Source organism: Anser cygnoides, chromosome 4, assembly GCF_040182565.1.
Source record: "Anser cygnoides isolate HZ-2024a breed goose chromosome 4, Taihu_goose_T2T_genome, whole genome shotgun sequence".
Taxonomy (NCBI): Eukaryota; Metazoa; Chordata; class Aves; order Anseriformes; family Anatidae; genus Anser; species Anser cygnoides.
In genome coordinates, this window is record NC_089876.1 from 70,720,414 (window position 1) to 70,738,342 (window position 17,929).

Sequence of the window (17,929 nt, forward strand, 5' to 3'; positions counted from 1 at the left end):
CTTAATTGCATGGCAGATGTGCATCCCATTCCAGTGATCTCGTTCTCTTGTTGCTCACAGGTCAGGTTCCTGGATAGGGAAGGGTTTTCCCCATTCCCGTCCTTGACTTAGCTTTGGGAAATAGCTCAGGCAGTCACCTGACACATTTGACAAATCTCTAGTGTGCTGTGCCAGCCTGTCTGCCTGGGATGTGTTGGGATGTAATTGGACTTGAGGTGGGCCATAATTATGCTCACACATTCAGAGTTTTGCTTAGGTCAACAGCAAGTTTCTCTGTAATTTATTTCTTCATGACAGATGTGTAGTTTTCCCACATCCTGCACAATAGACCAACTAATGACCTTCCAAAATTGTTGTGATTTCTTTCTTTCTGCCTTTCCTTTTCTTTCTTTCTATTTTTTTTATCTGGCTTAGCTTTTGTTGTGGTTTAGCCAGGCAGGCAGCTAAGCACCACACAACCATTTGCTCATTGCCTCCCCCCCCGACTAATGGGGATGTAATCAGGAAAAAAATAGTAAAAGCTCATGGGTTAAGATAAAGACAGTTTAATGGGATGCAAAAGGAATGGAGAATAATAACAATAATAATAAAAATATACAAAGCAAGTGATGCACAGTGCAATTGCTCACCACCTGCTGACTAATGCCCGTCCCATCCCTAAGCAGCTGCCCCATGTGCAGCCAACTGCCCTATATTTACTATCCAGCATGACACCACATGGTATGGATTCTCCACTTGGCCAGTTTGGGTCAGCTGTCCTGGTGCTGTCCCCTCCCAGCTCCTGCTGCACCCCCAGCCTGCCTGCTGGCAGGGCAGCGTGAGAAGCTGAAAAGTCCTTGGCTTAGTGTAAGCACTGCTCTGCAACAACCAAAACATCAGTGTGATATCAACATTGTTCTCATCCTAAATCCAAAACACAGCACCATGCCAGCTAATTAGAAGAAATTAAACTCTATCCCAGCTGAAACCAGGGCAGTTTTCTACTCTGTCTGTATATTTGGAGACTCACAAAGAACTCATGACGTACTTACTCCCAGCTGAAAATACAACCTTATAGCCAACTTGTTTTCCCTATCAATCAGTCTGGAGAGAATAGTGCTCTATCTTGTTGATCATTCTTGTGTAAAGCTCATGTATCACTTCAAGGATTGTCTGGCTATTGGTTCTGTCAGTTTGCTTCTATCACCGTCCAAAAGCAAAGACCATGTGCACATAATATTAATAGTTGGAAGAGGAGATATATATCACAGCTCTGGTTCACGTTAGTCAAAAAGGATGATTGAAAGAATGCTACAAAAATGCAGTGCTTAAAGGTAAAAAGATCTTTGACAGTACCTAAGGGAGAGAGAAATGTGATTCTGGAAAAATGATGACAGTCTGTATGATGTGCCTTCCATAATTTACATCAGGGATCTGGACCTGTAGTCTCTTATATGGATGAGTTATTTTTCTCACGTGAGTAATTTCGACTAAGTAATTATATTGAGGAACTGTTACCATGAGTCAAGATACTGATGTTTATCAGTCTAAACTCAAAAAAAAAAAAAATGCCATTAGCTTCTTTTTCATGAAGAAATACAGTTGGAATCTAGGTTTAGACTGATATGATCTTTAATGCTTCTTTTTGCAAAAGTGTTTGTCTTCCTGTTTCTTCATAGCTCCTTTTACTAAGGCTATCACCTCTTTCATGAATGCTGTTAAAATGCAGAACCAGTTGTCTTTTTAATAGTGTGCATGTTGGGGTGGTTTTTGTTGTTGTTGTTTTTTGTTTGTTTGTTTTTGTGTTTGTTGTTTTGTTTTCTTTTTTCCTTTTCTGGAATGCTCAAATTGTCATAAAGTTCTCCTACTCTTTTCACTTTTCTCCATCAAATCTTTCCAATTTATTTTTAAAAGGTGATAGCAGGGATCTAATTTAAGCTTCTTTGTTCAGTAAGCGAAAACAAATGAGCAACTATTCCACAACGAAAATTCCTGAGAAATAATTCTTATCACCTTTATCCCTGTAAATTATTAAAGAACTGCACAGAATAGCACAAATTACAATCTCTTTAAGTATGTTATGATGTGGTTTTTCTTAAAATTGCAACATTTACCTCTCCTATAAAGCCTTTGCATTCTGTTTTTAACACCTTAAAACAGAAGTTATTTGTAATACCTACCCATAATTGAGGGCTAGAAAGTTTCACCTGCTTGTGTGAATGAGCACTTGTTGTCTGGTTGTGCTGTTCAGGAGCTGGTTAAGTGTGATCTGATCTGTTAGCATCCGTCCTGTGTTATTATTATCAGACATAACATTACATAGAATACTTTGTATTCACTTTGAACTTTATCTTGGTAACAACTTTCAATGAAATACCTGAATGATTTCATATCTAAGGTAAGCAGATGGAGCTTTGCAAATAGATTTCTGACCAGCACCCCACCTGCAGTGCTGCGTTCAGCCCTGGGACCCCCAGCACAAGAACATGGATCCATATACTGAGTTCAAAGGAGGGCTATGAGGATGATCAGAGGGCTGGAGCACCTCTCCTGTGAAGGCAAGATGTGAGAACTGGGGTTGTTCAGCCTGGAGGAGAAGGCTCCAGGGAGACCTTAGGCCTTCCAGTACCTAAAGGGAACTTACAGGAAAGCTGGAGAGGGACTCTTTGTCAGGGGGTGCAGTGGTAGGACAAGGGGGAATGAGTTTTAAACTAGAAAAGGGTAGATTTACATTAGATATCAGGAAGAAATTCTTTACTTTGAGGTTGGTGAGGCACTGGCACAGGCTGCCCAGAGAAGCTGTGGATGCCCCATCCCTGGAGGTGTTCAAGGCCAGGCTGGATGGGGCTTTGGGCAACCTGGTCTGGTTGGAGGTGTCCCTGCCCATGACAGGGGGGTTGGAATTAGATGGTCTTTATGGTCCCTTCCAACCCAAAACAGTCTATGATCCTATGAAAATTTAAAACCTTTATGAAATAAGGCTGCTGGTGTTTTGATTCACACCTTTTTGAAGACTCAGTGAGTCCTTATGCAGATCTTCTGGATTTGCAGAGGCTTTGGACCATTACTAAGAGTGATTGATATTGTTGCTGAGTCATCAAGCACAGAAACGAAAATGGCTGATGGGCTTCACATTTGATATTTCTGTTTGGTAGTCAGAATATTTTCAGTACATTTACAATAGATTTTATCTTGGTGCATATAGTGTTGGGAGGATTTTTTTGCAGGGAGCTTCAAGCCTGCAGCCAGTTAGAACTCTATTAAACTGCTCTTGATTCTTGAACTCCTATTACCAGAAAATAAATAAATAAAGAACTAAATAAATGCTTTCAGCCTGCTTACTTGGAGAGGAGCTGAATGCTAAGTTTGTGTGCAAGTCAGAAATGTGGGCTATCTCGCTTGAACCTTTGTTGCTGCTGTTCTCTACAGATATGTGAAATGACAGGAGAGGCACCTCCATAATGCTCAAGAGCAAAAAGAGCTGATGGCTTTAGTGATATTTTGTCACTTGAGCAGTGACCTTCGTTAATAACACCTGTGATAGGAAAATGAAATACTTTCTGTTTCAGTAATGTCAAGCTGATGCTTGGCAACAAATGCTTTTAAGGCAGACAGTGAAGAAGAAAAAAAGAGCAGCACCATTACATTCTGTAGTACAAGATTTTTAATATTTCCCCTGCTACATAGGCAGACTGGATCTTGAGTTTACTAACAGATGTAAAAGGAGTTGAAAACACATTTCCGTATCACTAAAAAAATACATAACATGCTGCCAACATAATCAGGGCTGGATTTTCAAGGCATTCAACTTACATTTAAAAACCTGAATAGAATGGGCAAGTTTTCAAAAGCAGTCAGCATCCTGAGGAAAATCTGGCTAACTTATGGATGCTGAGCAATTCAGAAGGATTGGCCCTAAAATAGTCCCTTAATACTCTAGGGAAAAGAAGATGGATTGAGCCTTGCATTTTCAGTTTGTTGATATGAATTTGATCTACATGTTTAGTAATTTTCCTACTTAAATACTTTTTAAACCTCTAAACACAGCAACACCCACACCTAGCAAAAGAGAGCAGAAGAATGATGTCAAATGGACTGTTTTAAATTTAATCAGTATTTTATTTCCCTTCGGTTGCTGGAATTTTGAGTGGTCAGGAAGCTTTTCTCATTGAAGTTGGCTGCTACTAAGAGAATTGGTATTTTGTCTTTGGGTTTTTCATTTTTTTGCTTTTAAACAGTGACAAACTAAAAACATTTTCTCATATTACCAAAAGAGCTTTCCGAATCAGTGACCCTGCTTCTTGTATTGCTGTTCATTGCTTCCCTCTTTCAAGTTCTTCCTCAACTCCCGTTTTTCAGCCTCTTTCTGACAGTGGTTTCCATCCTAATTATCAATTCTTCTTCTCATTAAACTGGTGTAAAGGAAGAGTAATTGTAGTGCAATATGTAAAACTACTCAGGTGTAAAATCAGGTATGGATGAGAAGGGAGAGGTTATTTAAAAACACCACCCTTACATGATTCCTTTACAAGTTTTATTTGAATCAATGTCCTTTTCTTGAGTTCAGTCAACCCAAATAATGCACACTGGGAAGGAGACTTACAAATGTACTTTTCTTCCTTTTTAACTGTTCACTGCCTTACTAAAGTGGTACAATTGTCCAGTTAATCATGGTGCATGATTAGACATATTATGAATATACCTCCATGCTGGAGACAGATTTAAAGAGAGAGCAAATGTGAATTTACATATTTATATGAGCTACCAAAAGAGCACATATTGAAATTATGACATATATCATTTTGTCATCTGCGTTTTCTCCTGCTGCATCCAAAACTCTCTTCACTAGCTGCCTCGTTACCTAAAGCATACATTAAGAATGACCTATCATCAAACTTGACAGTTCTTTTTCCTCTACTAGTGAAAGCCTAGAGCTAATGGTTATTTGCTTGAGCTTCTCTTGGCAGATTAACAGGTTGAAAAGCTTCGTCATATCCACAAGTTTTGACATGAACAAAAATGTCAACATCAGCAAGGCAATTATTTTCCCTATATTGGAGGACATGTCAACAGCCTTCAGTCTGGAGATGGTTTGTTCAAAGGGTAGCTCTTGCATGTCTTTGGGTGTGAAAGGTGGTGAGGTGTTAAAAAGCAAACAACGTTTGTGAGAAATGTTATCACCTTTTAATCTGCACTAAGGAGGAAATTTTGGGATTTCAGCACAGATTTAGATTTCTTGTTTGATTCTTCACTTTCAAATGTCATGGCAACCAGCTTAATTCATAGCTCATATTCAACTCAGATACTCAAGTTTTTTGCTAACTTTCTAACTTCCAAATTGATTTCATCTTTTAAAACAAAAAAAAAAAAAAAAAGAGGAACAGTTGAGCAACAGAGATCTTTAAGCAAAGTACTACTACTATGAAAAATCTCCAGTTACATGTTGAAAAGATTCCAGTAAATTCTTAAGAAAAGGTAGCACAGGCAATTGTACAACAGTAACAAATCTGAATTTACATGAGGGTTTGAATCTCGTTACTTTGAAATATGCAGTTTCCAGGTGGGAGGTACATTATTGTTCACTGAGAATACTATTTTTCTACTTTTTAGTGTCTGTCTTTGAGTGCAAGTGGCGTAATGTTTTACTCATGGTTTTGAGTTCAAGCAGAGTAATTCGGAATGGAACTGTGTGGTTTTTGGTTTTTTTGCATATTTTACAGTGGATATTACAAGCACTTTTTATAATGATAGTCAGAACATAAATCAAAACTTAAATTTGGAAATAGCAAAACTGACTATAAGAATAAAATAATCCTTAAAATGAAAAATTTTTTAAATACAATAAGTATCACTTTAAAACCTGTATTCTACAGGTTGACCTCAGAGGAGGATGCGTGAGTTTAAATTCCTATAAGATAAACACATTATTAGCTCTTCTCAGTGATGAAGGAAATGAAAAAATTTAAATGACCGTTTCTACCAGACAGAAGGCACTTTTAGTGTTCCCAGTGCAAGTCTATAGTCATATTCTCTGAAGTATTAATGCTGTGATTATTTACAGTCTGGAACATTTAACTGTTGATTTGTTTTCTCATATGCCTTTAGTATGGGTCTGATTTCTCTACTTGAACAGTCTCCATCTCTTAAGATCTCCCCTATATCTTAAAATCTTAATACAAGAGAGGCGAAGTCTTCCCTGGAGCTTTACTTGCTTTAAATATAATAAAGATGGCAAGCGGAATCAATGTAAAACTAATTATTTAGTGGAATAACCCAATTTTGTTTAGTTTGAAAGTATCATCTGTTGAAATAAATCTGGGAAACAAAAAGGAAAACTGATCAAGTGGTTCAACTGCTTCTTTCTTTTTCAAAGAAATGTGCTCTCTTTATACAAGCAAATTAAGATATGTCAGCCATCTCAGCTGTCCTTGGAAGGACACTGGAAGACTTCCTTTCCCCCCCAAAGTGCTGTAGAAACTTGCTTTTCAGTACTTGGTAACTAGATGATGAGTAGTCTAGGGAATTCTCTGTCAGGTTTCTCCCAGTGTATTCCATTTTGCTTAGAAGGAACCTGAAGGAACAAAATCCCAGGAAAGGATGTTGCTCCATACCGATAAAAATAATAAATACTGTAATGTTTTTTTTTTTTTTCCTCTCAAGTGTGGAAATGGTTAGGGATTAAAATTGGATTCCAAAAATATTGCCTTTGGTGAAGAGAGATTTTTATGAGCTTTAGTTTCTGGTGTGCAAGAATGAGCTTTACAAATCAGCAACTGATTTCCCTACTGAGAAGTTCAAAGGCTAAGACCAGAGACACAGAAAAGGTCTTGCTGTGACACCAGCAGGAAGTAATGGTACAGATAGCGAGATAAAACGGCAGTGGTTTAAGGATTTCCGTGCTCAAGTCCTGCAGTGTTGAATTTGATGTAGTACACCTCTGTACATTTACCTTCCCAGTCTTCAGCCTATCACCTACCTTTCTTTGTACTACCCGTACATCAGAGATGTAGTTGTCTTTTAGCTTTAATATTTTCGTTTGCGTGCTACTGCTTGAGGAGCCATCTAGACTGCCGTAGGTGCCCAAACTATTCAAACCACATTTCTTCAGTTAAAGGATATGCTGAGAAATGGCTTCTGAGTTCTTATGTTTGTTTGGGGATTTTGCAGGGTGGGGGCTCCCTGTCTCATATACCTGTACAGGATAACATTTTTTAATCATATCTTACGGATCAACAAATTGCTACGTTCCTAGGAGAGATGAAGACATGTATTTGCCTATAAAACAGCAGTGGTGACTCCAAGAAGCAGGTCTATGAAAAGACCAGACAACAAGTCTAATGATATTGGACGAAAGCAATTTATCAGTCTTCCAGCTGGAAGAGTACAGTATAGATTACAAGACAGTGTAAATGGGGCATATTGTAGATAGAGGATGTTTGGAAGAGGCTAGCATGAGTTTGTCCCAGCTCAACTCTTGGGAAAACTGACTAAAAAATCACTTTCTAAATGATTTCAATACCAGTCAGTTCCAAAACAAGGGATTATGCAATGCCATCTGCTGGCTTCTGTGAAAAATCAAACAGAAAATGTGGCGGTCCAGCAGAAAGAGATTCTGCTCCTGGTGGGGCAGAAAATTAACATGAGGGCCAGCTCTAGTTGGAGACACTTCTTCAGCATTTTGAGAAATGAGTCATGACACCTCAGTGGCTACTTGTAGAGCAGTTCCAGCTGTAGCAAAGCTAAAATTGGAGGCTGGAAGCTGTTCCCTGTGTTTCAAACAGGAGACACTTGAGATGGCCAGATTCTATGTGGATCTTTCCATACATGCAGATGAATTTTGAAGATCCAGAATAGTTTTCCTGTGTGTCCTTCGCAAGGGTTCTTGTCTGTATCTGGTAGTATTGGCTCATGTCCTTGGGCGATATCTTATAAGGAAGGAGACATGTAGAGAATTTTTAATTTCATTTTCCAGGAAACTGCATGCCCCTTTTGTTGGGAAGCTATTTTGCTTTCTTGCTTGTTACTGTAAGAAATATTATCCTGAAAAGTAATGAGAATTATTATGAGAAAAGCTTGCATGCTGACAATACTGCTGCTTTATTTGCTTTGGATTGTCTCGCATTTAGCCCATTTGAAGGTTTGAGTATGAACAATAGAAATAGCTGTGATAAATTGTCAGGCTCTTCCAAAGATTCAGAAGTTCTGGAGTTACTGCCAATGACAGATGGTTTGTCCTTGCTCATCACTTGTCTTCTTGACAGCATTTTTCTACTCTATGCAAAATCTCCCTTGGTGTGCAGTTTAATTCTTTAGAAAAAGAAAATTATTTTCTGCTTCATTCATGTTCTTGCTCATCAGTTCAATAGCACCCGCGTTTGACTAGGTGGAACACCTTCCTCATGAACCAGAAGTTTGATTTATTTTAAAAGGGTGTTAAGAAAACCGCTGGAGTTTGACATGAGCGCATTTCTGAAGTTACAAAGATGTTAAGAATGATCTTTTATATCTACTGCTGTGGATAGCACTCCATACTCGACAGGCTATTTTGTTTGCTGCAGGATTTACGCAACTAATGACACAGTGTTTTCAAATACTCCGGTGTGAACTCTCAAGCTGAGCAGTGGTTGAGTGGGTAGAGAATGAATCTTTTTTTTAGTTTTTCCACAATTTTATATAGTCTGTTTCAGAACTGGCCTGCCCACATACTGCTTTAGCTCTTACAATTGGAGAATTATGTGATATGTCAGTAAATACTAGCAGCCTATAAATGAACAAATGCTGAATGGCAAAAAATAGAAATTGTTCATTTAAGTTGTTGGCTCTATTGGCCATTCTCTGCTTGTTCCCTGATTTAGTTGGGTGAGACAGAACTGTGTGAGTTGCTTTGGCCATTGGACTGCAAGGATGCAGCTCCCCACTTCATACAGGAGTTCATCTGCTTATGCACATTCCTGCAGTGAAGGCACTCAGCAGCACACTGGAAACGCCACCTCAACAGCACAAAATGTTTTATTTAGTATTGTTTTCATTGTGAACATCAGAAAGGCAGCCAGCCAGTTTCAAATATTTACCCTCTCAATAAGTAGTCTGAACTACACAACAGTTGATACAGAATTGAGACGTTTCTGCTGCTTCCAGCTACTGCTAATATGATTCATCAGTTAATAAAGCAAAATATTGTCTAGCAGCCATGTTGGGTTAGGCCAAAGACTACTTCAGGGTCTTATCTCTAAAAGCTTCCATAAATGAATGCCTAAAGAAGAGTAAGAATGGGATAACCATATACAGTACTGTGTCTTAATAGTCTCTCAGCTACCAGCTATATTTATGTTTAGAGAGCCTGCTGTGTTGAGTATAGCTTTGTGTGCCTAGTAAACCACAGCTGGATTCTTGCATGATTTCCCCTAGATAAGTATGAAAAAAGAATTTGTCAATATGTGTATGGTTTTATTCCTTTTCGGAAAGGGTTAGCTCCCTGCCATTTAATATCTGTGTAGGATTTTGTTGTTCTGCCATCGTTATGAATGCACACCATAGTTTTTCTCAGTTTCATCTTAAGAGGTGAGCTATATAAACAATACGGTCACCTGCCTTCTGTCTCATATGGAAATTTCCAATCTGTCCCTTGCCTTTCCTGAGTGCACAGCTCTTGCTTCTTGTCACAGAGCCAGCAGAACAAGCAGATGAATCTGAAACTTGCATCATATTCAAACAGTTGGGGTCTTGAGGTCCCTAGCTCCTACACGCCCCCATCAAATTTTTTTATTGCTTCTAATATGCAGGATATCAGATTTCTTTTTCATTAATGCCCTTATGCCTTTGCAAGTGTTATTTTGTACATTCATTGTTCCCTGGCACAAAACGCAAGTTCATGCCAGCTCATTTGATATGCATGCAGATGTGAATTTCAACAACAAAAAGATTGTCACTCAGATAACAGATACATTTCAACTTTTTGAACATATTAGCTTCAACAGGAGTATGTAATGAAGTTGTTTCTATGAAGGTTTCTATGACTATGTTGTATGTGCTTTTTGGTTAGGATCAATTTTAGCAGAACCAGACAAGCTCTTTTTTTTTTTTTTTTAAACAGTAATGTTATTTATTATCATCCCTTCCAAGTGAAGATGCAGTGGCTTTCTAAGTAAACAAAACAGCAAACTCGGTAGAAAGACAAGGGCATTATGGAACATTGTGTCATGACTGTAAAGACATGCCACTGTTTTGCTGGATAATTGGAGCTAGGCTGTGTTGCTGCTAGCTTTAAATTTATTATTTTTTTTGACTGATTTAATGTATTCAGGAACTTGTAAACATATGCTTAATAACTGCTGATTGAGAGAATCTTCTGACAGATTATGCGTATGATTACTACTGGTGTTTGAAGAAAACTTCAGGATTGAACAACTTGTTTCAAGCTTCAAAACTGAAGGAAGGACACACGTAGTATTGTATTTATTTTTCTGTAAAACAGTGGCTGTGCCTGTGCATTCTCCTAACACACTGAAAAACTTAGAAAGCACAATAATTGTAAAATATCAGAAGGCTATTAATAATGGTAGTGATAATAGTGAAGTGCCATAAGGACATAGTCAGAATCTGCACCGCCCAACTTCAGAGTCGATTAAACGAAAAATATTGGCCATGCTTGGAGAAGAGAGGTGCTGAGAGGTGACTGAGACACAGCATCCTGATCCTGCTGAAATGGGCAGCTCTTCTGTGAGTGTTTTCAGGGTGACTTACGATTTCATCAGTTAAGACCAGATGGCCCAAGGACACAAAGATGGTCCTGAAATGCCAGTTGAATGCTAGGTCCCAGTTTAGAGGTAAATCTGTATTTCATCAATATTATTATTATTAATAATAATATTTAGCAACTTTCTTGGGATATCATCAGTTGTATTTTTAAGCAACCACTTTCAAAATGAGAAGTTTTTGAATGGAAGCTTTGGGTGTATTGGCTAAGGAAAATGCCAAAAAGCAACTTGTCACAGACTGAAAGGAAAAGTGAATTCTTATATCATGGGCTATTCATAGCCCATCTAAACTTAGAATATATTTGTTTGAGTGTCTCTGAGTACATTACAAGTTCATCTCAGCTTGACACAAGCTTTTTGAAAATGGATTTAATATTAAATAGATTCATGAATGCATAAACTTTAATGGATAAAACATGATCTTTCTGCTGAGGAGTTTCAATTTTAGCTAAAAAAAACTGATATATTTCATCTTATGCTTTGCAAGTTACAAATAAATCCGTTATGGTTAGCCTGAGATGTTTGAGTGAGACCAGGCAGAGTCGAGTTTAAGTGTTCTATGAGCTGTGTAGAATAAAAATTGTGACTTAAAACCCTACTCTGTTGTAAAGTCCTTATCTAATTGAAATTTGAGAGACTAGACAAAGTAGTCACACGTAACCAAATATTTTTTTTAAAAAACTAAATGAACTTAAACTAAAGTTTTAATGTAAGGTAAAGTGCATTAAAATCTGATCAGCAGAAGTTTCAGGCACAAAGAAGTGATCAACCCCACTTTTACTGTTAGTAAAAACTGAACGGAAAGTGTTAATATTCATTTTGTAGAAGATTCCGTCATTCTGAATATTCAGATGAGTGCAATTTTGAAGCAGAGCAAGAGCTGAGGAGTATTCTGTGGAACATAATCATTTTCATTTCCCTAACACCACTAGGAGCCTTGACTCTGAAGATGTCCCTCTGACAGGTTGTCTCAGAGCCACAGGAACCTTGGGAGACCTCATCTTGAGCACAGTAGTCAGGGCAGAATAACTGTCCCTGGTGGGATGTCCCGAACCCAGAAGTTTGGAGGAATAAATTTGGCAGGGAAAGAAGAACCAGAAAAAAATGGCAGATTTTCAAACCTACTTTTGTTTTTGGAAATTCTGCTTACTTTCCAGCATAAACACATGTAGATTGACTAGCAGGATTGTTTCTGCTTCAGTCAGGTGTTGATTTGTTTTGTCTCATGGTAAATGTAAATGATACTGCTTATGTTGTAAATGGCATAAACTTTCTATAGTTTGGAACTTGGGAGTAAATGCTGCCTCGAGAACATTATGATTACTGTTGTGTCAGTTTTTAACTTTTCTGTCTTCCTGGATGCATTTGTCTTCCAGCTGGTTTGATATGAGAGAGATGGTTACAAGCGATGCTCCAGCTCAAGCATCTGCTCAGGTCCTGTTGTCATGCCCCCCATCTCTTACTCACTTTCTCTCCTTTTCCTTTCCATGTGCCATGTAGACACCTACTGTAGAGAATGTAAGAAAACATCAAAGGAACACGGCAAAATATGCTGTTGTCACCACAGAGAAAGAGCAACAAATCTAAATTTCAAGTAAAGTGAGGATCCTGATTCCTACTGCTAGTAATACTGAAATTTTCTGGGAGCACATTAGCAGCCATGGCTTTCATTTCCCCTGATTTCTTAGTGGCACTCTGAGAGTTTCAAATAAGAACTCCGTTCATATACTGCTGCTCTTGTTTTTTTTCCCCGGTCTCTCTAGATCAGAATTTCCAATCTTGCCTGTCACTGTAGTAAATAAGTAGTGACCCCAATTCTAATGGCCTCTGAATTAATAATGAAGGTTAGCAGTAGGGGGTCTTTTGCTGCTTTTAAGGTTTGTAGCCAGTTCAACTGTTCTCCTTTGGACATTGTACAGTATAAATTGTAATCATCCTGGGCAACTACTATTAGTGGTGGTCATTGTTAAAAGGCAAACATGCCTGCTGTACAATGATCCAAGCAGCAGCAGACCAGCACCAGTCATCTATTTAAACGTTATAACACTGCAAGTTCCAAGCCCTGTTTCTGTTTTTGTCTTTTTTTTTTTCTTTCTAGATTTTAAAAGACTTTTAAGTATCCACTGGTTTTAAACTGTGAATCAAGATGGTGATTATACAAACAAAATTAGATTAGCTTTGTTTTAAAACTGTGTCAGTGTCAATGCCAATTCAGTTTCATTTCGAGAAAAAGACATAAAGGCATCCAGCCTCTCCTATAGTTTTACTGGTCTTCATCCAATCAATGATTTCTTTCCTAGCTAATGAAAGAAGACCATTTGCATTTTTTTTCTCTTTGCTTCCAGTGCAAAGGGGAATCAAGTATGACTTGCCACAAAAGTGTAGTGAATTCAAAAAGGGAAATAACAGGGCTGAGTGAAAAATGAGTTAGGAAGTAAAATTTCAGGCAAGCATGGAGGCATCTCCTAGACAATTTTTCAGGAAAGGAAAGGACAGGATGCATGGGAGAAGGATTTGAGGCCCTCTGTGAGCATAGCCAGGGACAGGCCATCATTCGTCATTCTAGTGACAGCACTCTTTCTCAAGAAAATTTTTTCCTCACCACTCTGCATTTCTGTAAGTGTTTCTGTAAGTGTAATTACTATAAGGATTGTTGGCTTTTATTCTTATATATTTTTTTTTTCTCCAGCTCACAGGCTTCCATGCTAGGTGTGCACTGGGAAGGCCTCAGAGGCAAGAGTACAAAAATCTGACATGAGTTGTCTGATATTCATTTTCGGCCTTCCTCTCTGTTGCTCCATCTCACCACACAATATTAAGGCAAAAACGATTTCATTTTCTCCTCAGTCAACTGAAACATATTCTCTTCTGTGATGCCAGCAGTGAAATGTACTTTCCAACTTTAATTAGCAAGTCAAACAATAACACAAATGCTTCTGCAGAATTTTACTAAAGGTTTTCTATCCTCAGTTGAATAACAAAGGTCTTAAAGAGCATGTGCTTCATTTTTTGTCATTTGCAGAGAGCATCCATTTCATTTTTTATTTTTTTCTGGTTTTCATAAGCAAGATGACTGATAGCTGATTTGTTCTCTATTTCAGGTCGTGGAGACTAATTTGGTTGCTTTTGACTGTCACTGGATCATTATAAATGAGGTAACTGTCAAGTGAACATTGCTGTGAACCATGAACCCTGTTTTCAGGCTTACTGACAAATATTTATGCCGATCTTGCATTTGCCAACAGGAAGCAATAGCTACAACGAAGTTCAGGCATGCTGAGAGGGTGGACATTTAATAGAAATAGAATGACAAGGTTTAGGATTTTGTTGTTTTGTCTTGACTATTTTAAAGAGAAGTCCTTGAATGCATAAATGAAAAATAATCTGAAAACCAAAAAAAAAAAATTTCCTACTGAATATCTTGAGCTTTCACTTTTGTCTTGACTTGAGCTGACTGTTTTAAAGGATCTCCTTAAGATCATTTTTCATGCAGAACAGGTCTTTTCTACTGGAGTGCTTGTGTTTCATTCATATTTTAATTACTTATTAAAATATAAAAATAAAAATACCATCTTTCCCTTTCCTATAAGAATTTCCCTAAAATTCAATCATGGTTGGTACCCAAAACCTCAGTGGGAGGCTTTTTGGTAGACTTCTCAATCAGGTCATATGTCAGTGTTCCTGAAGGAAAAGAAAAGAGGTTAAACTGAGATCCTATTTTTAAACTGTGAAATAGGTTCTTCCATGAACACTTGTCAGCTAAACTATGACAAGTCAATGTGTAGTAGTTTTGCATGTAAAGCATTGAACAATGCAGTTGTTCATAGATTTGAAGGCATTCAGATTTTTTTTATTTTCTTTTCTGAAAAGCAATTTAGGTCCAGAATGGCTGGGTTCCCAGAGGAGGTAACTCACCCCTAATGTGTAGATCATGCATCTCCTTGAGGTTCTCAGAATAAAAGATTGCTTGGAGAAACTGCATGTGAATTCCAGATCTGCTCTCCGGATTTACTGTGCACTTCTGTTTTCCTATCTAGTTAATAGATTTTCATTAGTGCAGTGTGCTTAGTAGCAAGGTAACTTAATATGAAGCTTTTTTTTTCAAGGTTATAGTAAGGTATAGTGTGTTACAGTGAGATAGTACTTTGGCCAGTGGATTTCAAGCCAATTTTCTGTGGAGAAAACTATGCCTCATTAAGTGCTGGGTTCAGGAAAAATTATTTCTTTGCACCCTGTATTGCTCCTGACCAGTGATTTTGTTTGTTCTTCAGCACTGAATAGAGTGGGCCTTAGTGGTTGAGAACCCCACTCTAAACTACAGAAGGTCATGTGAACTGCACAGAGATTTTATTTTTCCTGTCAGATTAAACTAAAATTCACTTGCAGTAAAAGGTCTCTTCAATTGGAGTGCTGATCTGTACTCTTCTGAGTTATCAGTTTTAAAAAAGACACGAGCCAAATCTAGATCAGTAGAAGTCAACCGTTAAACTCAGTATCAAGAAATTCCTAGACAGGTTCCTAGACAGAGCCCAGAATAAGGTTTTTGCATGCTTTTTACATGCATCAAGCTCCTCCAATCTCAAAATCAAAACTAAAACCAAGGATCCATTCCCAGCATGCGTACTTTCTATATGTTTTGTATTCAGAAATTAGTGTCTCTATAGAAGAAATTTTGCTTTCTGAGAGTTATTTGCACCTTGTAGCAGGTAAAACAGAAGAGCAATCAAAGTGGTTACCACTCTAAACTGTCTTCTCTGCTCCAAAACTTGTCCTTTCAGCTGTGACTCCCACAGCTAGAAGAGCTGAGTGATGTATGCAAAGACACACGCATCATCCCTTCTTTGTTTTATAGTTTTGTAGGTAAAATGGGTGGAAGCTGAGATTAAGCTCATTCTTACAAGCTATGCTGCAAATCATAGTCATTAAAATCTTGTCTGTATCCCATTCAAAGCTGTCATCTTTGATGAACGTGAACATGTTTAATGCCATGCAAAGTAAACTCTTCAGCTATCTCAGCTTCATCTGCTTCTGGACCTAAATCCATATCCCCACTTAAGTAATTTACTATCAAGCGCTGTTTGTTAACTCTGGGATTTAGACTTGATAATCCTTGTGCATCCCTTCCAACTCAGGATATTCTGTGATTTCAAAATGCTAATAATCTCAATATTTTGTGCATGCAAAGATCAGATTAGCAGTAAGATTAGCTGATGATATGGAAGAAATCATGTTTTGCTCTACATTTCCTTCGGGTAAAGGAAAACTATGTTCAAATCACTACATTCAATTTACACAGAAATATAAATATTTCCTCAATAATGAATCTTGCGTGGTATTATTTATTTATTGCAACAGTTTACCAATTCAGTACTAAAATCACAATCCCCTAGCTTCAACAGTGCAAGATTTGGAAATGGAATAATTTACAGGACCCCTAGTGTGTATTATATAAAATATACTTCACACTCAAATCCAGTCCTTTTGATATGGTTGGCCATTAACTGTTGATGACCACAGCACTTCATATGACTGTGAAGTGATCTGAGAGCTCTGCCCATTTTTCTGCAATTGGCTACACAAATCTTCTGTAGTGAACATGGACATCCATGATTTTGTGCGTGTATTAGCAAGATCACTGTCAACAAAGTAACTATAACAATGCTTCTCTTGCCACCTAGTTTGAAAATTTAAGATGCTCTAATAGAGTGAAAATGCATTGTTTTGCAAAGTCTACACATGACAAATTCCTTGCCATGACATAAATAAACTGTCTTTCCCCCTTCATCACTGTGCCACGGGGATACAGCATACTGAGTATAATAGCATGGAAGGAAATACCACCTTCAGCTTTGAGATTGTGAATCTACTTAGGTTTTTGAAGTAACATCTGTTATTTTAATTGCTTGCTTTAAATGCTGTAATGCATAGAAAGAGTTCCTTAATTTTTATAGTACCATTAGATGCTATTTTAGGTAATACAGAAAATTTGCTTGAAGACTGTATCAAAACGAAAATGCATATGTGGGAGGAGGGGGGTTGTTCCTATAAAATGAAAGGATTCATAATTTGCTAAAGCATAATACATCTTATTAGTCCTTTGCAAATAATACAAATCTTTTCTGCCTGATCAGTGCATTCAGTTGAGGAAGCACTCTCCAAATAAATGTTCCTATTTCTTCAGGGCCTTAAAGCAGATGGTACAATTCTGTATTTAAAATTTGCAGGAGTCATAGATTTGAATGTAATCGTAATGAGATATGCGTTAACAAAATGTGAGAACGGATTTCTTTCTTTCTCCCTGCCTATCTTTCTCTCTGCTTTCTTCTTTTCCTCTGCACAGTAGTAAGTGTAACCTTGAAAAGCTCAGGGTAGTAAAATTACATTTCTTTATTACTCTTAAATCACAAATGCACAGTAAGCCTAGATTTTATTTAGTGGAACCGAAGAAGGGACATTTCTGTGATTGTCATCACTTTTCCTTCCTCTGCTCTTTTTTTTTTTTTTTTAATGAAAGAAATGTCCCTTTTTTAATTTTAAATCCATTTCTGTCTCAAGCATTTTGCTTTGTTAAAGCATTCAGGGACATCATAATATGCCCAAGGCTGCCACCAGTTCTCTATTACTATTGTTTACTCAAGGTAACTCTAAAACACTTTACACTGCCTACAGTAGCCATACAGGAGGTAAAAATATTAATGCTGCTACAAAAGATTGGTCGGGCTTCATCTGCAATAGTATGCATGACTATGACCAACTGTATTAAAATAAAACTAGAACAAGTGCACAGAAAAGCTGATTTGTGTGAGAAGAGACTGGAAAGGTTGGCTTGGTTACCCTATGAAAATAAAGACTGAAAGGGGATATGCTCTCTGTTTACATATCGAGTGTGAATAAATGTATCCTTGTCAAGGAATACAGAGGACAAGGTTGCCACAAAAATAAATGAGTTCAAAACTGACCATGAATAAAGTGAGGGTGAAAGTTAGTAGTAGGTTTGTAATTACCGGAAGTGTCAGAGTCTGGAAGAACCCCTTTGAGGAGAAACATGTGTAAAAAACTAAAACTATTTTAAAGAACAGTTTATTGGAAAAGATCCAGTGACAGGTTTGTCTGTTGTAGCACAGGAGAGTAATGGAAAACCTATGAGGCTGCATTCAAAACCTGCCTTCAGATGACCATGTGTTTTTCATAGG

General features: G+C 37.7%; 1 protein-coding gene across 2 annotated transcripts in view; it reads left to right on the top strand.

The window, feature by feature from the left end:
• GRID2 (glutamate ionotropic receptor delta type subunit 2) overlaps positions 1-17,929 on the top strand; it is an 807,057-nt gene that overhangs the window by 544,837 nt on the left and 244,291 nt on the right. For both annotated transcript variants that reach the window (XM_066996365.1, XM_066996366.1), the window contains one exon: positions 13,838-13,891. In XM_066996365.1, coding sequence (XP_066852466.1) covers positions 13,838-13,891 — 54 coding nt within the window. The remainder of the gene's footprint in view (positions 1-13,837; positions 13,892-17,929) is intronic.